The sequence below is a fragment of the Saccoglossus kowalevskii genome, chromosome 7 (genome assembly GCF_978046115.1).
Source record: "Saccoglossus kowalevskii chromosome 7, keSacKowa6.1, whole genome shotgun sequence".
In the NCBI taxonomy this organism is placed as follows: domain Eukaryota; kingdom Metazoa; phylum Hemichordata; class Enteropneusta; family Harrimaniidae; genus Saccoglossus; species Saccoglossus kowalevskii.
In genome coordinates, this window is record NC_140647.1 from 2,879,534 (window position 1) to 2,903,524 (window position 23,991).

Here is a 23,991-nt window from a genome sequence, read left to right on the forward strand (position 1 = left end):
CGTGCGACAATGCTGTGTCAATTTTTGCTCGTTATTATCTGTAGTATTAAAAGTCTGCTGTTAGTTTAGTTAGGTTACACATTTAAAGATACTTTTTCTATATCTCACTTTAGTCATGCGCATGCGTAGTAAATGATTATATCAGAAAGCAACGGATAGTGAACATTTTTGTTTACAACCATCTCAGAAAACAAATGCATTTTACTGCAATTTGATTCCAGCTTGCATCATTAGTCTAAATTTCGTTATAAGCACGAGAGGGGAGACTATTGACCCTATGTGTAATTTATAGGTTTATTTTGCCGTCTAATCGTGATAACACATCAGCAGCAGACATCCCCTTTATTGTAGTCTTTATTGCATACATAAACGCATATATGTTAATAATAACGATTCTTTGAAATGACCAAAACCATTAAGATAGATCAGCACTTTGATCTTCACTTCAATTATATACATGACGTAATTGATATATAGAATGTCAATGTCACGTATATAATGTACCATGAGGACAAACGACAATTATTTTTCACCAAACCATAAATCCATCATTTATATATATATATAACGTGTGTGAAGTTCGCTAATTGACACATACGCAGCAGGGGTGTAGTAGGAGTAGGTGTATAAGGAGTTTATTGAGATGTTAATTAGAATTCATCGCTTATAAGTACTATAGTAATACCTTTAGAAATAGCGAATGAGGGTGATGATTTTCACGCTTTGATTGATCTATTTTGTTTTTACCGAGTAACCCACATCAGTAAAATGTTGTTCTAAAGTGTGACGGATTGAAAACAAAGAAAATGAAGAAAAAAAAATGCATGCCTGTATATACATACCTGTACCATACCGACTCTAATACACATACGTAATGTTATAAATCAGAGTTCTAGCAATAACAATCTCAATGTCCAATAACTGCCTGCCTGTGTCGATGACGCACAATAACTGCGAGCAAGAATAATGCAATCCAAACTGTGGGTGAAATAATAGGTTATATCTGTTAAATGTTGGAAAATACTTTTAATAGTAATGTCCGCTATTAATGCAATAGTGTTGTCTACTACAGAAGTATTCGAGTTTCTTTACAACTTTTACGTGTTATTTACTAAGATAACAAGGAATTAATTTCATCAAAATCATGGAACGTTCCTATATTTTTGGCATACAATATTGTTGCTGTATTTGATACGAGTATATTGACGCGTCGCGTCGCTTTGCTGGGTGCGATAGAGAAACGAGTTGGATGGGCTTATTTGAAGGAATTGTCTAAACTACGTCACACACAACTCGTTTCTGAAGGGATAACGTGAAGAAAATAGTCATGACCAGGATTAAGTGACCAGTGTGGAATTGTCAAGCTAAAATATAAATATATTTACTTTCACAAAGGTATAATTAAAACAATTGTAAGATTTAATTATATGATACTTAATAAACTGCCCCATCAATCCAAAACCAACACCACGCCCACTATGATCGCGTATATGTGCACATGTGTATGCAATTTCAGCATGTGACCAATGCCTATTCATTGAAATCAAATCGAACTTTGTGACTGGTAGAACTCCCAGTATTGCTGTCGACAGTTGCTGAACATTTATAAAACAAATGTCGAGCGCATGTTTTATGGAAAACACAGTCGCGACCATTACAAATTTAAATGCAATTTAAACTTCTTAACTGATGGTGTAATAAATATCTGAGGTTATCTGAGGTTATCTGCGTTTTTTTAGCTTCAAAATACATTTCGCTCGGTGTTTGTATTGAGTTATCCCCCATGATATTACAAATAATGGTTGGGTTGTATTATTGTAGATTCAAATTCACATAAGAAGTTTAATTCGTTAATGCGGTACCATATTGTATTGGCATTTCTATGCGAAGCGAACATTACATCTAATTGTTTGGCGATTAGTCAACTGTCATTTTGAGTTATTAAGCACGTTTTTAAAGGTATGAAGACATATCAGTCAGAATATGCAACTAAGTACACAACTCATTAACCTGTGTATAATTACTTGACCTCTTGTATTCAGTGTCTGATCCACTGTGACAGGGATGAACCTAGTGCGTGTAATAATTCAATCGTGTGTAATCCTCTATATATTTCAACCATCCTTGATTCCACAATGTGGACTAAATTCTTCAAAGCAATTGCCTTATATAGCAGTGGTGTCCATTCTTTTCAAAACACACAAGTTTTTGGTTGCATACCTCGGGTTTTATGCGTAGCATTCTTTCACAGATTTGACCATATTTTGTAATGTAATAACTATGCATTTTGGCTGAATCTATTTTGTGTTCATGAATTTGCATTTTCCAAATGCGATTTGTCTTCAAACATCGTGTTGGGTATGTTATTCCCACTTTACCATTAACTTGTTTGCCGCCACCAACGAAGGCTTACAGAATATTTGCGTTTAAAAACGAAAGTATGCCACGTGTGGCACCAACAAAATGGTGGCGCTATTTATAAATTGATTTTCAATCTAATCAATTTTCGTTTTGTTCTGTGGCCATTGACTAGGCTTTCATTCACACCAAAGTCTGTATTGCTAATGTATTTTTTACAATATTTTGGTGTCTTTATTTTGTACACATTTTGTTTATGGCATGGGTATGAATAACAAGTTGGCAGATTTGATTCTAAACAAGCAATCTCTCGGCTGAGATAGTTCCTCTTTTAGAGAATAGAAGTTACTACAAAATCTGAGAGAGGTCTACCTGTATTACCTATATGTATAATATCAAATTAATCAGACTTATGGTCTTCAAAAAGAACTCAAAAATATTCATCAAAATTAGAAAATTGAAGATACATGTATCACAAAATGAATAAATACGAGAGCAGGATTTCTGAGGTACCTATATGTGTAATATCAAAGCAATCAGACTTGCCGCTTTCAAAAAGGAGTCGAAAACATCACTTTTTACCAAAAATGATAAAAATATTCATCTAAATTAGAGAATTGAAGATATCATGAAATATAAAAGCAATCAGACTTACTGTTTTCAACAAGAAATCAAAAATGTCACTTTTTACAAAAAACAACAATAATATTCACCAAAACTAGAGAATTGAAGATATCATCACAAAATGAACAATTCTAGGTGAGGTCTACCCCAAGGTACATATACATACAGTATAAAGGCAATCAGACTTTTCAAGAAGTCGAAAAAAAGTTAAAAGTTGATAGAGACAACAATGAACAATCACTCATATGATAAGCTCTGCTCGACAAAATTGACAGTGGAGCTAAAAATTTAACAGAACTAATATTTGAATGTGTCACCCACTGTTTATCAGACATAACTGAATCGTTTTCAAAAAAACTTCATGAATATCAGTTGATGGGGATGACATGGAATCAGGTTAAATAAAGAACTATTTGAGGAAAAACCTGGCCTAAATCCATTCAAACATGCTAATGAAGTGATGCATATGGAGCCTGTAATGTGTGCCAATTTCCGACTTAATACAAAATTGTGCACAAGATGGTGTCTGATTGGCCACCCAAACCTATCATCTAAATGTCAGACCAAGCAGAGAGAAGCTTGTTTATTGAAATTTGTCCTTGTCATGGCATGACCTTTCATTCAGGTGAAATACACCTAGCAATGATGCGTTCACAGAGTGGACCAGCTATACAGTAATAATGGCATTTATATTCAACAACTTGACATAAGATTTCACTTGCACAAAATGTCTTTATTACCAAATAATAAACCTATGTACAAATGACTTAGCATAGATGCACATTATATTTTACAGCGACAGAACTACAATTTTCAAGCCTGATTATTTATAAAATTTGTTCAAATATTTTAATTGCCACTCTTATAGGTTTTCAGGAAACTGAGTATACCCCCTTTACAGAATGTTGCCAGTGCATTTAAGAAAACATTGAACAATATGTACTTCCTCGGTAAGTTGAGTTTAATGCACACCAAAGCAGAATTCACAACAATGCATGACAGAATTGATTGTAGTGAAGACATTAATAATATAGATATATGACAAAATATGCCAGGCTTGGATCAGAGCTCATGCATGCCATTACTTTGTGATTCTTGATTTAAATATGTTAAGGGCTTTCAAAAAAAACATTGCCAGCAATACAACTTTATCTGATATGCAGCTTTGAAAACCGTCTTTTGTTAGCCTCCCATCCTACACACATATGAATTGCATTCTATAAATTGTGCTCGCATGAATAATCATCTGAAAAAATTTAAAGTTTTAAAACATTACCTGGTAGTCAATAGGTTTAATTGGGAATTGTGTTTGTAATTGCAACAACATTTGTATATTAAGCAATGTGGCAGAAAACATTCTTGAAAATGAACATTATGACTAGTCATTGGTCCATATTCATAAAATAATGTATAATTGCCCTGGTTTTGAAAATAAACTAATAAAGAAAAGCTACTGGATTTTTTTAAAAATATAGCACAAATGTAGTTGGAAAAGTTCTTGTCACTTTCCCTTAAAATGTACATTGTACAACAGAATATCAAGACCGCTTCTCGTATGAGTAAACTAAGAATGCTTGTCGTGCACAAACCAAGTGTGCTCATTGTTTTTTGTGTCGTTGATTCATTGCAAAAAATTTCTTGCGAAGCATGCAATATTAGAAAGCACCGAAATGAAACATGGCAGTTAATAACAATAGTATTGGTAACTTGTACATTGCAAGCATGCTTAGGCATGGAGCATGCAACATATATCATCCATTGTTTGTGTAAACAAAAACAACATTTCTGTCAGACTTGTACTCATAACCCAGACTACTATTTGCATTTACAGAATTCATTGAAATAATATGCGTTTAAAATAATATATATTATCTCTTTGAAATGGTCACCCAGATCTCTTCTTTTGGATGTGTCACCAATCCGTATTTGGATTCCACCACCTGTCCCTCTACCATGTGCCACTTGAACTTATGACACAGCTCAGCTAAGAATATGACCGCTTCTATCGTAGCGTATTTCGATCCTGGGCAAGTACGTCGACCAGCGAATCCAAAAGGAGAGAAAGCAACATCATCAAAGTCCTTGGAATTGTCAGCAGAGAAACGTTCAGGATCAAATCTGTGATGTAAAGTGAAAGAAGTTATAATTTTAATATTAACTTTTACATATTGCATTGTCAGTAGCGAGTCCAATTCATGGACTACCACTCTGAAAGACTACTTTTGATTTTGAGTGAAACCTTTTGAACTTTCACAAAATAAACTTAATACATAGCTCGCTGACACAGTTTTTTCCTATTCATTTTGTCTATTTGTTGAGGTATTCAGCAGTAGATATCATTGTGAATAACTGCTAAAAAATGTAATGTGATAATACTACATACATGTATGTACATGACTATATCTATAAAGTGCATGTTTATTCAGTACTACAGCTGAAACATGGAGAAAACATCATGAAATCAAAGAAAGCTTAGAAAGAACTCCTGTGTGCTGAGAGTATTAGAGACACAGTAAAAATTAATTCAAAATTACTTGTACTTGAGATATTGATGGAAAAGCTGAAAACTAATTATGAATATCAGAAAATTAAAATGAACAGAGTGTAAGACTAATAAGATCTGCGCAATGTAACAGACCATCTATGTACCAAGTTTTATTGAAATGTGATCAGAGAACCAAACAATTATGAATTATTATGCTAATTAGGGAATAAATATGACCAGATTTTGACCAAAAACTGATCATATTTGTACATTGAGATATACGTGAAAATACGGAAATTAACTAATTATGCAAAATTAGGTGATTAATATGCACAAATATTTATCCCAAAACAATCGATCTCTGCATAGTCCTTGAGTATCTATGTACCACGTTTCATTGAAATGTAATGCTTACTACTTGAAATATCAAAAGCTGAAAATTATTATGCAAATTGGGTAATTAATATGTACTGATATTACCCTAAAAACTACTAGGTCTGTGCAGTGTCCTATGACATCTAGGTACCAAGTTTCATTGAAATGCGATGATTAGTAGTTGAGATACATAAATCAGTGGAAAAGCCGAAAATTAACTAATCATTATTAGGTAATTAATATGCACAGATTTTCACCCAAAACTAATCAAAACCTAGCATTAGTTCAGAGCATCTATGAACCAAGTTTCATCAAAATCCAATGAGTGGTTCTTTAGAAATTAGTGGAACAATCATGTAACAGCTAAAAATGAGCTAATTATCATGCAAATTAGGTAATTAATATGTATGAATTTCTACCAAAATCTAATCAAATCTGCGCATTGGCCCAGAGCATCTATGCACCAAGTTGCACCAAAAAACGATGTATGGTTCTTGAGATATCAGTGGAACAGACGAACGGACACACACACATACATACAGACAGGGTAACTGCAATAACTCCCATTGTGTGCTTCGCACACGGGAGTCAAAAATACTAATGCGAGTGCTACAGTTCAAGTTTATTAAAATCATTACAATAGTACTAGTACATGTTCCTCTCTTAATTTAAATGCCTTGAAGATAAATCTTTAGATTTCTCAGTGTACAGATATTAAGAGATGACAAGAGCTGAGATGCATTAATGAAACCAGGATTAATGTGATTCACATTTGAATATCAAAGTCAATACAAGATTTTCTAAATATGGAAAGCAACACGGTTTCAACACTCCGTAATATAATATAATATTAGATTTATTTTAAATTTTGTGGTTGTCCCAATTAATTAAACTTGTTTAATTAAACTCAATTACAATGCAATACAACATAGAATTGCGTTATAATTAATAAGTTTGATCAAATAATATCCCCTGACTGAACATAGAAATGTTTGCGAAAATTAGACTTAGTAAAGGTGGAAGGTATGGTACAATTACATTAATATTAATATAAATTGAACCATACCTTCTCCCTTAACTAAACCTAAACTTCTCAAACTTGACTTGAAATTTGATTAAATACTAATATAAATTATGAAAATAATGAGGGTCGTCACAAAGTAGGTCCTGTGATCCCATCCGCACACACACATACAGGGTAACTGCAAAGGCTCCCATTCTGTGCTTTGCACACGGGAGTCGAAAACTTATTTGAGACTCCTGAGAAGAGTAAAATACTAACTTTTTAGGTTCTGGCCACACAGCTTCATCCTGCAAAACAACACCCAATGCATGCATCACTGGCGTCTACAGGAATATAATAACAAGAAGAAATGAAGCAATATACAGTGAAGAGTTATAATTAAATTCCTGGAAAATCCAAAATTAAGGAATGCATAAAGGATTGAATCTGAATGTGATGAAATCTATTACTGGTAGGTCCATGCAAAATACTTACATTTTTTGATATAATATGACCGCCAATTTCCACATCAATATCTTGGTATCTTGCCGTCCATGGTGACAGAATTGAACACCTAAGTGTTTCCTTCACTACTTGATTCAGATAACTACAGGTTGACAGAAACACAAATACAGCCACGATTTCTCAGTTATAATCATAGATACATTTTAGCAAAGCATGGTATATTTTCTGTAACATTTTGCTACTATAACAATAATGAAATGTTTTTTGGTGCATCTAAACAAAACATTGTCGTGCCTGGCATACTAAATTAAAAAATACCTGTTTAAACAAGCATTGATTTCCCAGATTGTTGATCTTGTCCATTGCAAATCACATGTAGATATATATGTGCACCAAAGGCAGCATTTGTATGTTAATTTAAATGCAGTATGACTGGAAGAGCACAGTCAAAATGTCATGATTATAATCACTCTCACAGAGAAACTGCCATGGAAACCATAAACAAGCAGACGGTCGGCTGAGATAGCTCCGCTGTTAGCAACGCACATTTCAATTAAAGAACAGAAGATATCATTAGAAAATGAACAATATGTATAGTATCAAAGCAATGAGACTTGCTGTTTTCAACAAGGAGTCGAAAATATCACTTTTTACTAACAATGACAAAATACTCATCAAAATTAGATAATTGAAAATATCACCACAAAATTAACAAATTTGAAAGAGGTCCACATGTAGTACCTATATATGTAATATCAAAGCAATTGGACTTGCGGTTTTTAACAACAAGAAGTCGAAAATAACACTTTTTTCCAAAAATGACAAAAATATTCACCAAAATTAGAGAATTAAAGATATCATTACAAAATAAACAAATCTGAGAGAGGTCCACATATAGAACCTATATATGTAATGTCAAAACAATGGGACTTGCGGTTTTTAACAAGAAGTCGAAAATATCACTTTTTTACCAAAAATATTCACCAAAATTAGAGAATTGAAGATATCAACATGAAATGGACAAACCTAAGAGAGGTCTACCCAAGGTACATATACACCAAGTATCAAAGCATTCAGGCTAGTAGTTTTCAAGAAGAAGTTGAAAAAAGTAAAACATTGACATGGACGACGACAGACAATCACTCATATGATAAGCTCCGCTCGACAAAGTCGACAGGGGAGCTAAATACCAAACCAAATGGCAGATATAAAATATAAAAAAAAAAAAAATGACATGCACATGTAACCCCTGTATGTATGATCCAGATACAAAGCCCTGTTCATTTGCGAGAAATGATTCTTGACACATTAACAACCATCAATTCAACAAATTTGATCAAACCAACACCTACACTACCTGTGTGCAAACTGTCATCAACTGCATCAAGCAATACATTAGTGAGGAATTGACATGAACATAAATGAAACAAAATGACAAGTCTGTGCTGTGAACCTTGTAACCCAATATACAGGAACATAATACAAAGTTTGGATCAAATCGGCCTGCTCATCTTCAAGAATGGTCTCGGACACAGTTACAAACTACTATTCTGGGATTTTACACAAAATGGTAACTTGTCAGCCATATTTGATCAAATGGTAATAAAAATCGATGTGTATACGCAAGTTATCATACATGGAACATGTGATATGTTTGAAAGTGAATATCCAAAACATTTCTGAGAAATGACTTCAGATGTACACACGGACAGACGAACACATGGACAGAACCCAAATTAATTCTCCTGATTTTGGAATCATTATTATTATTAAATGAATTCCACCATGCAAAGGTAATTATAAATTAAACTTACATTAGTTTATTTACATTTCCATTGTCAATCTTTCCATCTTGTTGTAACAACTCATCCACTTCTTCACTGACCTTCTCCTGAGCATCTTTGTCAGTTGCCAAGAAATACAATCCCCATGACAACACTACAAGAAAACAGATATGACAGAATTAAAACTTTATTTAAATAACATCTACATTGTATGTCTTGCACTCAACATATGTTTAATCTCTAATATATTCAATGGATTCATTCAGGGCATATTCACATATTGAATAGTGATCTGATATTTCATTTGAGGTCAGTTATAGTGAACCTGATAATAACAATATCTTATTTAAGGTAGCAACAAAGAAAATGAGTTAACGATTGATAATTCTAAGATTCAGACATTTTCATCTGAAAGCTAAGTTATTTGCTACATTCATGTTATGGAATCTCGGCACATGCCGACATTTTTAATCCTTTGTGTTTGCAGAGTTTAGATCCATTGCAACATGCTGTAAATAACTCAATTGTTGCTGCTTGCAATTTTCGTGACGGCATTCATGAAGACCACAATTTTCATTAAAAATTTATCTCTCTGGGAAATTAGAGCACTTTATACATGTAGTATGAAAAGCATGTTAAATACATCGCTTACACTGAATTTTAACATTCATTACAAAACACAACTGTTGATTTAAATGTGTAGCATGCAAAGTGTTTTGATTACTTACAGTATGCTGTGGTATGAAAACCACCAACAAGGTATGTGATACAGTCACTCACAATCTCATCTTCAGAACAATCTGAAGCCACCAAAGTATCAATAAACAGTCGGTCCTTTTCACTTGATGGCTTATCTATGCATTGCCTTCTAACATCACAAAATAAAGTCTGAATGTTTTCCAGAGCTGTAAGACATAGACTCAAGTGTGGGTATGGCATTCATTATGTTAATGTTTTTAGATCTTTATGAAAAACTTAACATTCAGTTCCAATTAGATAATAGAGCAAAGTTTGAAAAGTAAAAATTATATGGTCCATTTTACTATCATTATATCATTGTATTTCCAGGTCAAAAGTCAGATTATCAACACAGAAAACCAGTTAATGAATTAATACATGTATTAGTCAAAGAACAACAAAAACATTTCAGTGTTACATTTTTCGTCTTTTAAACATAGAAACTAGAGACAGTATTTTTTGAAGCGTCACATTCCATGGTTCAGGTTATGGTTGTTATGGGTTCCATGTGATATATACAATGCATGAAAAATACACAGTTTGATATTAAATTTAAGTGCATGTTGCATAACTGATGCATGAATGAAAGTAGCATGCCAGTATGCTACACACCTTTCTCAAATCTCTTTTGTCTTGCACTTCCTTCAGTTGGTTCTTCATTCAGTCTCAACTCTATTTCATGCCAGCACTAAAAATGACATCATCATATTGTTTACTATATATTATAGTGAAGCCTGTTAATCCATGGAGTTATCTTTCAAATATCCCTCTCTTGAGGACAAGTTCCAATCATCTTGTTGTAACAAGCTACTCATTGCACTTAAGATACTAGAATCTTTTGACTACAGGAACAGCATACAAAATAAACCGCTGACCTGACACCATTTTTCTAATCCCGCTGTTGTATTGGTAGCAGATGATCGCAATCAAAATCATAACCACCCTAAAGCTGACAGACATGCTATCTGAAACTACATGTATGTTATATAACTTCATGGTCTGATTCAGGTTGAGCATTAAGCAATCTCTCCACTGCCACTGTGAATTTTTGAAGGACATCAAAGCAATACAGTGAGTGTGATTGAAGTAACTGTAAATTTGGAACCCTGGTACTTACAATATCAAAATTCTTCTTAAGTTCAAGCACTTTCCTGTCATCCTCAAAATACTTGCCAAATAAAGTTTTGATGATTGTCTTGAGAGCCAGTGCAGTCATGTACTGACATATTGGGATGTGTTCCTCTTTGGACATGGAGGAGAACTTGTCTTTTATCTCTTCAGATGCCTAGTAACAAACAAGCAACATAAATGATTAGGATATACCATATTTGCTCTATCAATAGCACATATGCTTATAATAAATATGTAAATGACAGGTGTGTCAATGGTCAAAATTTAAAGATTCAGTTTACAATAATTTTTGTTTTTATTTGAGCTAAGCTTCTTCTACTAGAGCTAATATGGTATTAGAGATGCATAAAATAGGTGTGATAGATAGATAGACAAGCCGGTAGATAGATAAAATAGACATGACATCAGGTATTGTCTTTATACTAAGTTTGAAAACCTGGTCAACTCAAATTAATAGTCCTTCCTTTCGAACATTGTCAGAACGAGAACTATATAAACAAGCCATGCATGGCACAGTCCCAGTTAGTTATCAAATTTAAGATATATAGTTTTGTTTATAGTAATATAGCTGGAATATAACCATGTCAGGAATATGATTTTTTAACATTAAAATGATTGACATTTGTACATGTATCTGATCGTCAAACAAGTACTTGTCCATATTGAGAGATATTGCTCTGGAACAGCATTCAAAATCAGCCATTTTGAAAACATGTATATATATATATACATTGTAACGTGATGTATAATGAATATATAAAATTTAAATATAATAAGTCAAAGCATTTAAGAGATATGGCTCTAGAAGCCCAATCATTAAAACAAAATGGTCGCCAGTCAGCCATTTTGAATCCAATCTGAAAAATAAAATGACGAGCATCAGGAATCTGTAATGTCTAATGTATGTACCAAGTTTGAACGAAATCCACCCATAAATGCTTGATATTTGATGATTTTTTAGCACAAAAATGACCACCAGTCGGCCATTTTGAATAGGATATATCTGTTTATCTATGACATGATGTATAATGAATATTTAAAATTTAAAAATATTATCAGTCAAAACAAGTCAGAGATATGGGTCTAGAAGCCCATTCATTAAAACAAAATAGCCGCCAGACAGCCATTTTGAATCCGATCTGGAAAATAAATGATGTGCATCAGGAACCTGTAATGTCTACTATACATGTATGTACCAAGTTTGAACGAAATCCATCCATAAATGCCAGAAATGCTTGATATTTGATGATTGTTTAGCACAAAAAAGGCCACCATTTGGCCATTTTGAATAGGATCGTCAAACCAATAAATCTGTCTATCTATGACATGATGTATAATGAATATTTAAAATTTGAACATAATCAGTAAAAGCAAGTCAGAGATATGGCACGAGAACCACATTCATTATTACAAAATGGCCGCCTGTCGGCCATTTTGAATCTTATCTGAAAAACAAAATTATTTGCATCAAGGTCCTATAATGTCTAATGTATATACCAAGTTTGAACAAAATTCATCTGTAAACAGCCGAGAAATGGTTGATTTTTAGGATTTTTTAGCACAAAAATGGCCGACATTCGGCCATCTTGAATCAGATCATAAAACAAAATGACGTGCATCAAGGGCGTATAATGTCTAATGTATATACCAAGTTTGAACAATATCCATCTGTAAACAGCCGAGAAATGCTTGATTTTGATGATCTTGAATCAGATCGTGAAACAAATTGATGTGCATATGTATAATATCATGTATGATGTATGTGTGAAGTTTGATTGTGATTGGTCACATGCACAGACACACGCACACATGCACGAACACACTGAGGTCAAAACATAAGTCCCCGTTTTTGAACTGCGTCCGAACGGGGACTAAATATATGTTGATGCAAGTCCACCAAACCAATGCAACTAAAATTTATCTGTTACATGAAAACCAGCCATTCATACATGTATGTGAATACATTTCCAATAGTGCAAATACATGTAGGGTTATTCAAAATTTTCAATTAATGCATTTACAGTAAATCATATTTTCATAAGTACACAATAAATGCAAATTTCAATCTGTGAATACAAAAAATAAATAAAATAATTTACTGTATTGAATGCTTGGCAATACTTCTTCATAGTATCATCATTAAAACACTTGCTATGTAGATTTCTACGACTTCTTCCATCTGCCTTATTTGCATATAGAAGACTACCCTCGCCAACCATTGGTTGGTAAAATAAGAAGAGATCAGCTGTAATAACAAAGCAGATGAAGTATTTTATTTATCCAGAATAGACATGTTTCGAGTTCCACCATTACCTTAGAAACTTTCGTGATCTGGCATAAAAACATTCCAATTTTGTCTGCATAGAGGAGGGTTGAATAAAAACATTCCAATTTTGTCTGCATAGAGGAGGGTTGATCAGCCGAATATGTATAAACGTATGATAGCTTATCAGATCGCCAGAAATGAGGGAAAACAGCGAACAAATTGTGCAAGGTGAATCAAGCTCCCATTTTTTAATTTAAGTATAAACATGCATGTTTTACAAATATAACTTTCTGAATTATGTGATTGCTGCCGTTTATCTTTCAAATAAAAATTTATGATTGTGATTTGCTCAATGTCTACAAACCACAAGTTTGTTTGAATATAATCCCCCTTTATATGTGTTATAAAAAAATCATATAGCATACAATACTATCTTAGTTAAAATCTTGCATTTAGACTAGTGCTGCATACTTACGTGGCTTGTCAAATACTTTAAGATGCTGTTTCCATAAAGCTGGTGATGCCAAGCTCACACATAACTGTGTACCATAGTAAAACGATGCTATATTTCCAAATTCTTGGTGCAGAGTTGTAAGAAACTGATGGAAACTTCCAGCTGCACTAATGTCTGGTAAATTACCTTCCCTATAAAAACAATAAGAAAAAAACAATACTATGAGCATCAGAAGACGGCTCTGTATTGTACTTCATGAATATAAAGTGTTTTACGGATGGCATGTCTGTGATGAATGACGATCAACACATGAATCAGATGTTGTATATCCCTCATTTTTGGTTACACAATTAAAATGTTTCATGATGACAACCAAGGCCTCAATATTATCAGGTGGTCAATCCACATTTTTGCAAAATTGGAAAAATTAAATTGTACAGTTTTTCTGTTTCTCTCCCATCTTGAATTTGTAATGGTCCAGCTCTTAAGCATTAAAAACACGTGTAAATTTGAATAGACAGTGGCTTTTCCATTATTTTGGTGACAATCCTACCGTAAATTTCCATTTAGTAGCCAAGTGGACTATACATGTACTTTGTTTTTTACACAAACCAGCTTGTCTTCATAACTATAGGTGTCCTGCACAAATTTATTTATTTGTATTCACACTTCCTGCATGGCTCAGATTATCTACTAAACCTGAAGGACTACCAAATAATACCAGCTTTTAAAATTTTTAGCCCAGCAGTGATACTGCTAATTTGATTAATTATGAGCTGTGATGTTTGATGTTTATTCATGTACTTTAATTATTGGTAAGGGCAATGTTGAGAAAAATACAGAAACCAATTAGCATTGTGCGCCTGATAGCATGTTGAGGATCAATAACATTTCTGGGTTCACAAAAGCGAGCCACTGCAATCATTTTTCTGATATTGTTTGTGTAATTCTCAAAAATTATTTTTTGTGAGAGTCGCAATGCTTCATAATATCCATAGAGGAAAATAATATTTTGTTGATTTAGTTGACAGAAGGATTTAACCCTACTGTGTATTATTCATGTTTGAGGCATACTACTAAGCACAAAAATTGTGGTATATTCTGTATGTACCATGACTTGCATAATTAAAAACCTGCTGTCGACCAATCACAATATCTTATTCATATAATTGTTGGTATAATATAATATATGTATAATGATAAATAAAAAATTAAATATATCCTTATAAGGTATCAATGAAAAGAATACAGATGATATCATATAAGAAATTTGCAATATTCAGATAATGGCATGATGTTATCCTGAAGGATTGACATATTATTCCATCAATATTCTAGCTTACTTACTTCGCATCAGCTGGAGTGAGCCCTGGAATTGTGGTTGACCGAGTTGACCCCTGAAAAAAAAATATAAATGATACCAGGTTATTAGATCTCAAGAAAAAAAAAAACTACTTATGTTAACTTAAAAAAGTCATAATTATTAAAATCATGTTAATTTAACATATTTTGCAGACAATGTGTTTACAAATTTAAGGCTAGACATACAGGATACAGATAAACGACAGCAACAATGAGCACAACGGCGAAAGTCACAGCAAATATGGCAAAGTCGAGCATGTTTAAATGTCCCGAGTACATTCAATACTAGTAGTTAAAATTTCGGAGAACATCAAACCGATGCACGATTACATCGACACAGAAGTACTTCCGGGTATCTTGCAACACCTTGAAGTACATATTTAACCCTCCGCCACTGACAAAAATGTAACACCCACAAGTTGGAAAATATGAGCGACACGCCGTATTTATCAACGTAATAACTCTCGCATGGAATTTTTTAATATAAAAATGTCAAAGCAGAAGACGACATTTTCAGAAAAATTTGAGGTAAATTCTTTGGCGGATGATTAATAATATACCAGCTCTGTATGAAATTTGCCAGGGTCAGGCATGCGCAGTATCAAGCCCGCCCTATTGAAATGTGTTCATCTGATTTTCTAATGGGCGAATGTTGACAGTGACTGCTGAATATATGAATAAAGTTGCCAATATTCAGTCTTGGTATGTTTACATTTTTTATTATTCGTTCATGAAAATTTAAATATTCTTAATATCGACTTTTATATCGTTTAATATGAAACAGTAGCCACTATTTTTTTTCTCCACTGCTGGCTGGGACTGCAGGAACACAGGCGCTCAGAACGTTTCTTGGATAATAAAAAAATGAAACTTGTTAAAACAAAAAATAACGAAATAACTGAAGACAATTTTATACAAAGTCTGTTTAATGACAAAAAATACTCTGAACAATTCCACATTAAACTTTGCAAACAGATTTTAGGTGTTAATAATAAGGCCAGCAATGCAGCAACTAGAGCTGAACTTGGTAGCTATCCTCTCATTATTGACATTAGTTCACAAACATTGAAGTATTATGAAAGGCTAAAATCAATTAAACATAATCATCTTCTGGACTGTGCTTTTAATACTGACAATAAAATGAACGGTAATTCATGGACAGCATTTGTTAAAAGATTATTCACATTAACTAAAATTGGCGATGAATCTAACACTATAGAATTCAAAACCAAATTCAAACAAGTTTACTATAATAAAGTCTGGTTGCCAACGGTATTTAAACCAGAAAAGAATAAGGCACGGATCTAGAAGCCGTACCTACACACGAATTGGTGACGTCACAAAATACATGACCTTCAATCGGGGTCGTTTCCTCGGTATATACGAATTGGTATATACAAATTACAATAAAGATACTTAAGACATTACACATAAGGTAAAACAAATCATGTGACAATATAATGATAATAACGGTAATAAATCCTAGCTTAACAGTTGAACAGAAGGCTCATATAGTCAGTCGGGTCACGCCGAGGGCCACGCATTCTGTTCCAAAATGGCCGTCTTGTTGAAACTGGGTCATGGCGTGACGGGTGAGGAAGACATCATTAAACACTCAAAATCACAATAAAACTGGGAGGTGGTTGCATATTACGGCGTAGCCAACATGGGAAATAAAAAAACGCCCAATACAAACGACATGGGTTCGAATCACACTAGATACACACTCACCAGAACCGAAGCAATCAGAAACCAGCAATCGTTTTGGCTTTTCCGTTCAACTCTGGAGTAGTTAGAAAAATGAATACCACTCAACGACAAACGTCGTGGCGTGGTACACAAGCGTGCCATCAAAATAAAACAAAATTAGCTTGAAAAGACAGTGGGTTCGAGTCCCGCTCAGAGCTACCGTAAAAACGTAAATGAACTGAAATCTCTCAAACCATAAACAAGTAAGCAAAGAACGTCGCGAAAAAATAATAAACCTAACAAAACTCCACCATACAAAACTGAAAGAATAAATAATAAAATAACTTGTGTCTTAAACTGGACGACGCGCAATTTGTTCAACAGTTTCCAGATTGTGACAAGAGATAAACAAGACCCAAGTCAAGGTAAGTTTTGTTAAAGTGTCGATGGCCGCGTTCACTATATTACGAAAACAATTCAGGCAACAGACGAATATCTTCTGTGGTGTTGTGGAATTTATACTGTGTCTGCGGAATTGTTGATTGAGGGTTCGAAGCCAGCAGTTAACATTTTGTTAGAAAGTTTCACAATTTAATCAAATATCTACCAGTATATTTATTTCATTATTTTAACAACTTTCAATAGTAGAAGTTGGTCAAACACGAGTTCTTACACCTAAATAAGTATCAAATATTTGTCGACACATTTATTCTCTCAATTTAACAATTTGTAATTTGTGGAAGTAAATTAAATGCGACTTTTCTAAACCTAAATAAGTCTAAAATATTTGTCCACACATTTAGTCTCTCAATTTAACAACTTGTAATTGCGAGAATTAATCAAACGCGAGTTGTTTACACCAAAATAAGTCTCAAATATTAGTCCATACAGTTATTCTCTCAATTTAACAACTTGTAATTGTGGGAATTAATCGAACGTGAGCTGTCTACATCAAAATAAGTCTAAAATATTTGTTCGCACATTTATTCTCTCAATTTAACAACTTGTAATGGTGTAAAATAATTGAACGATGGCTGTCTACACCAAAATAAGTCTAAAATATTTGTCTGCACATTTATTCTCTCAATTTAACAACTTCTAATGGTGTAAAATAATTAAACGAGAACTTTCTACACCAAAATAAGTCTAAAATATTTGTCCACACATTTATTCTCTCAATTTAACAACTTGTAATGGTGTAAAATAATTAAATGAGAGCTGTCTACACCAAAATAAGTCTAAAATATTTGTCCACACATTTATTCTCTCAATTTAACAACTTGTAATTGTGGGAATTAATCAAACGCGAGCTGTCTACACCAAAATAAGTCTAAAATATTTGTCTGCACATTTATTCTCTCAATTTAACAACTTCTAATGGTGTAAAATAATTAAATGAGAGCTGTCTTCACCAAAATAAGTCTAAAATATTTGTCCACACATTTATTCTCTCAATTTAACAACTTGTAATTGCGGGAATTAATCAAACGCGAGCTGTCTACACCAAAATAAGTCTAAAATATTTGTCTGCACATTTATTCTCTCAATTTAACAACTTCTAATGGTGTAAAATAATTAAATGAGAGCTGTCTTCACCAAAATAAGTCTAAAATATTTGTCCACACATTTATTCTCTCAATTTAACAACTTGTAATTGTGGGAATTAATCAAACGCGAGCTGTCTACACCAAAATAAGTCTAAAATATTTGTCTGCACATTTATTCTCTCAATTTAACAACTTCTAATGGTGTAAAATAATTAAATGAGAGCTGTCTTCACCAAAATAAGTCTAAAATATTTGTCCACACATTTATTCTCTCAATTTAACAACTTGTAATTGTGGGAATTAATCAAACGCGAGCTGTCTACACCAAAATAAGTCTAAAATATTTGTCTGCACATTTATTCTCTCAATTTAACAACTTCTAATGGTGTAAAATAATTAAATGAGAGCTGTCTACACCAAAATAAGTCTAAAATATTTGTCCACACATTTATTCTCTCAATTTAACAACTTGTAATTGTGGGAATTAATCAAACGCGAGCTGTCTACACCAAAATAAGTTTAAAATATTTGTCTGCACATTTATTCTCTCAATTTAACAACTTGTAATGGTGTAAAATAATTGAACGATGGCTGTCTACACCAAAATAAGTCTAAAATATTTGTCTGCACATTTATTCTCTCAATTTAACAACTTCTAATGGTGTAAAATAATTAAATGAGAGCTGTCTACACCAAAATAAGTCAAAAATATTTGTCCGCACATTTATTCTCTCAATTTAACAACTTGTAATTGTGGGAATTAATTAAACGAGAGTTGTCTACACCAAAATTAATCTCAAATATTTGTCCACACATTTATTGTGACAATTTAACCACTTGTTAATAGTGGAAATTACTTAAACGCGACTTGTTTAATCAGTTGACATCAATGCAACTTACCCGCAGACAGTGCACAACAGAGTATCATTATTGAGCAATTATAAACAGGAACGTGTCTTGGCATTAGGGTTAGGGTCGAGTCAGGTATGGGCAACGGAATTATTAACAGTAACGTGTCTTGGCATTAGGGTTAGGGTCGGGTCAGATATGGGCAACGCAGATGGCAAACACCCACTTGGCAAAATGTACACGAACGGGTTATGCCATGTATATAGTTTACACAAGTAAAAACACAAAATTGCCGATTTTTGGGACAATTGTAACTCAATTCTAAAAATATGTTGTAATTCTATATATACATGTATATATATATATATATATATATATACACACTATATACTCGTATCAAATGCAAACACATCCAGTCATTCCATCGTGGTCTTGTGGGTCAGTTCTCTACATAGTGATCAGGAGGACCCGGGTTCAATTCCCTTCCTGCCCATCTTTTTTGTGAGCGATCGCTGGTTCGAATCCAATATGTTTAGTTAGATTTTTGAATGCTAGTGAAGACAGTGCTCCTATGAATAGGACTTAAATCCTATCTCTTGTGTGAAGACACTCGTGGTACAGTGGACAAGACAGTGCGCTGGGAACTCAAAGATCGCAAGTTCGAATCACCGATTGGACACTCCTACAAAAGACATGAAAGACGTTAAAAACATGAACAGCTGATTCAAAAACTCAAGTCAGAAAAACAGAACACAAGAATACTACCTCACATGGAAGCCAGTCGAAGTCGACGAAGAATGAACACAGTTGACAGCTGTAGTGCAACAACAGACACGAGGAGCATGGCTGCTCTCCAAATGGGTCCCTTCTTTTGTATTGACCCCCTAATGATTACTGATCCCCCTTTCTAACTCTTCCCCCCAAAATAATATATAATATATTTTAAAATGTATTGACCCACAAATTAGTGAATATTCATGAGCACAGAAACTGCTACGTCATGAATAAATTAGCATAATTTAAAAAAAATTGCATAAAGTGTAGGTACGTCTTCTGGAGTCCTGCCAAGAATAAGCTACGTACTTTTAACAAGTTTAAAAAAAAATTTGAATTTGAACCATATTTAGAACAAATCAAAAATGTGCAACACAGTCAGCTTCACTAAGTTTCTCATTTCTTCTCCCTCTTTGCTAATTGAAAAACTTGGATATAATAAAACACCTCCAGAGCAAAGGTTTTGTCTCTATGTAATGAACAGGCTATTGGGGATGAATTTCATGTATTACTCACATGTAACAATAGTCAGATTGTACAAGCTCGTACTAAATTTGAAGCTGAATTAGCAATTTATGATGACAACATTTGCAAGTTATCAACTCATAAGAAATTCAAGTGCTTGCTAGGCACTAAGGATAGCTTCATTGTCAATTGCTTGGGAAAATTTATTGATTTTATTTCTAAGCTTTAGTTTAGTCTATTGTTTTGTTTGTGTTTTTCTTGACCATTGATTTATTGTATGTTTTTTTTTTCATTCATGCTAAATTTTGTGTCAAATAAAATATCTATCTATCTATCTATCTATCTATCTTAAAGTCGGATCGGCATAGTTAGTCAGTCGCCGGCACATTCACCTACCACTCATATAATAACACAAGGTAGGAAAGCGTTGACACCATGACATCGAAATTGTCCGAAAATAACATGATTTTCAAAATTGTATTTCGTCTCGCTTCACACAACTCAAGCATGATATCGGTAGAAACTATCGATCGACTTATATTACCTTTATTCGAACTAAAACGGGTTAAATCCTGTGAAAATCAAAACACCAGAGCAAAAAAGACAAATCCATCTACGCGGATATTTTGAAGCAGAGACCCGAGCGTGTGTACTTTCCAAACATGTACGCGTAAAGCAGACGGTTCCATGACTCATTGGTTGCGTTATGTCCTCATTTAAATATAATAATAATAATAATTATTTATTACATTTATCACATAAGTATATCATTTATTACACCATAATGAAAGTTAACAAATCATTTTAAGCTGTTATGTAATAAATTTTACAAACATTAACAAAAATAAAAGTTAAAGAAAGTTCAGATAAATTTAAAAGTGCTTGATGATTTAAATAATATCTGTAGAAAATGTCAGTAGAGCTGCACATATCGGATGTCGGACAGATGTACATGTTCAACCAATGTACTAGCCGTGGACCAGAAGTTACTCCCAACACAACGTAACGGTAATGATCCAAAATACACTCCGTTGAAAGAAGGATGCCCTCACGTGGGATTCCTTCTCCTTCTCTTAAGGAACTCTTTCCCCAATAATTCCTCCATACATCACTGTTGGATATTTGCTTTGCGTGTGGCCTTTGATTGTCGACCAGAGAATCCCACGTGCAATGTGATGGCTAATGATATAAGGGAGAGTTACTTTTCCCTAAAAAATTAAGAAACCACAAGTTAATCCACAACAATCTGCAGTTATTTGCTTTCAGCAAGCATCATGCAGTCAACAAATTTGCTGTGATGTGCATGTTAGTATTTTTTCAAAAATATGTTTTTTATGAACAAAAACAAAATATATTTACAACTACAGCAGTTTAGAATTTAAGCTGCCTCTTGGTTGATCTGAAACAGTGAAATTCCAGGGCCTCCATTTCATTTTGCACTGGAAATTCAAACTGCTGTGTTTTGCAGTTTGATTTAGTTTGGACCCTGATTTGTGTTGTTGTAAAATTGTTTATATATATATATCATGTTCATTGTAACAAGAAGCCAAATCCCAAATAAATGTTCATCAATGTAAGAGGATGTAACATCAGTCCCAGGGTTGGGCACATGTATGTACATTTACAAGATGTCATTGGTCTTTAATGTTTAATAATAAATATTACTAATATTTATATTCTGTGATTTTCCTCGGGACAAGCATGAAAGGCAGTTTTTTTCTTTGTTTTTTTTACAAGCATGACGAAATAAACTGATGATGAAAACTGGTATCTTACTCGGGCCATAACAAACGCAACTAAAAATCTTCAGGATATTGCAGTTTTCTATGAAAATTGATAAGGTGATAGTGATAGTTTATTTTGGCACCAGTTGTAAATCAGTTTCCTTAATGTTCAATTATTGATTTATTTCAATTTATTATTTGTGTGTTTGTGTTACAGAACATGTCACTATTACTGGCATTTTCTCCACCACCACCGGCAGATTCTGTGACAGTATGTGAATTGAACAGTGAATTAATGTTTAATGAGGCTGGAGAAGACGACATTGCTGTTTATTTACAAGGTAGTCGGGTAAGATGCTCTTGTGATTCATAACTAGTGTAAACAAATGTATGAATATTGCAAGTTACATACATGTATAGATGAGAATCTATAAAGTAACTGTATTCTAGGGGATAGACATCCGAGCGTTTTCCCCACCTGGCAACCACAACCGGTAAACAACAATGGTCGAAAACTCTCAAAAAACTGTGCTTTGGGCTAGTTATTGAGACTCCCTTACATAGTGTAGCAAGATATACCCCTACATGTGCAACATATATAAATCTGGTTGTTCAGGATTGTCTAATACAACTGTAGTTGAGTTTGTGTTGTTTTTCACCATCTCTTCGGCTGAGGTTCCACAGCAGCTTGTGCAATGCCCTTAGAAATGCATAGTACAGTGGGTGTGTCTTAGCAACATGGAATTTTCTGTGACATAGCCCCGTCCCCGAGAATAGGGCTTTATTTTGCAGTTGATAATTTGGTTGATAGGTAATGCACTGAATTAAAACCCAGTGAATGTATAATATTAACAATAGAAAATGTGTTTCCTTCACAAACCAGTGAATTTAAAACATCAAATCTGCTGTAGTGTAGAAATTATTGAGAACACATCTAAGTTTAATGCCTTAACACATGTATAATGCAAAATCTATGTGATAAAACATGTAATACATGTATCACCTTTTCTCCCCTCCCATCACTGACTGACCATCTCAAGATGCCAAAACATGGCTTCTTTGCCAACTACTGTACTAGACAATTTGAATGTTTTCACAATATACCAGGTATCCCTCAAATCTACGTTCTCTTGGTAATTCTCAAAATATCAAAATACATTCACAAATGCTTTCTTATGAGAAAAGAAAATATACAGAGATTGCCAGCTGCCCTGAAAATATAATGCATTCTTACATTTATATGTAAACTATTTATTATTATTATTATTATTACATGTATAAATGTAAGTAAATTGAATTTTTAAAAATTTACAATAAATCTGAATAGTAAAAATTATGTTTTCAATTGTCAAATGATTGGTTAAATCATGCAGCAAAATAAAACATGTAGGAAATAGCTTCACATTAAGAGTATGTGTATGCTCAAAAACATTAACCAACAAGAATATACTGACTGTTTTTTCACTGACCAAGAAATGTTTACATCATAAATTCTGATAGTATATAAATAATATTGTAATAAAAGATGAATATTTGTTGTGTTTGTTCGTTGTAAATTTATTGTGGAAATCAATGACGATGCTACTTTGCACATAAATGAAAAAATAGTTCAGGGAGTGCTTACTAAACACCCAACTCGTTAAAAGTGGGTCTGAGTACCCTGAGCAATAAGTATGGTATATTACTCACATTGTCATGAGTGGTTGCTGCAATGATAATATTAAAAATAATAAAATGAACTGAATTTCAACAATATTGAAGTTTATAAGGAATATTAATTTAGGTAAATACACTATAACTTTTATAATATAAAAAATTGACCTATGCAGATTAACTGGCATGTTTTGAAAACTTGTTGTGATTAGTTGTAGATCATTCTAACCATGTACACTGTTTTT

At 33.3% G+C, this 23,991-nt stretch overlaps 2 protein-coding genes across 2 annotated transcripts in view; one reads left to right on the plus strand and one right to left on the minus strand.

Moving 5' to 3' along the window:
* Nucleotides 1–3,694: 3,694 nt before the first annotated feature.
* On the minus strand, nucleotides 3,695–15,373 carry LOC102802734 (cytochrome P450 20A1-like). The gene is made up of 11 exons (XM_006825356.3): nucleotides 15,232–15,373; nucleotides 15,031–15,080; nucleotides 13,705–13,874; nucleotides 13,063–13,208; nucleotides 10,950–11,117; nucleotides 10,445–10,520; nucleotides 9,823–9,999; nucleotides 9,125–9,248; nucleotides 7,341–7,452; nucleotides 7,125–7,189; nucleotides 3,695–5,100 (listed from the first exon to the last, which is right to left on the minus strand). The coding sequence occupies exons 1-11, from the start codon at nucleotides 15,322–15,324 to the stop codon at nucleotides 4,851–4,853; spliced, it is 1,431 nt and encodes a 476-aa protein (XP_006825419.1). The 5' UTR covers nucleotides 15,325–15,373; the 3' UTR covers nucleotides 3,695–4,850.
* A 280-nt stretch (nucleotides 15,374–15,653) lies between these two features.
* LOC100366577 (aladin-like) overlaps nucleotides 15,654–23,991 on the plus strand; it is a 43,157-nt gene continuing 34,819 nt past the window's right edge. Inside the window, exons 1-2 of the mRNA XM_006825357.3 lie at nucleotides 15,654–15,747; nucleotides 22,311–22,442. Coding sequence (XP_006825420.1) covers nucleotides 22,314–22,442 — 129 coding nt within the window. The 5' untranslated portion in view covers nucleotides 15,654–15,747; nucleotides 22,311–22,313. The remainder of the gene's footprint in view (nucleotides 15,748–22,310; nucleotides 22,443–23,991) is intronic.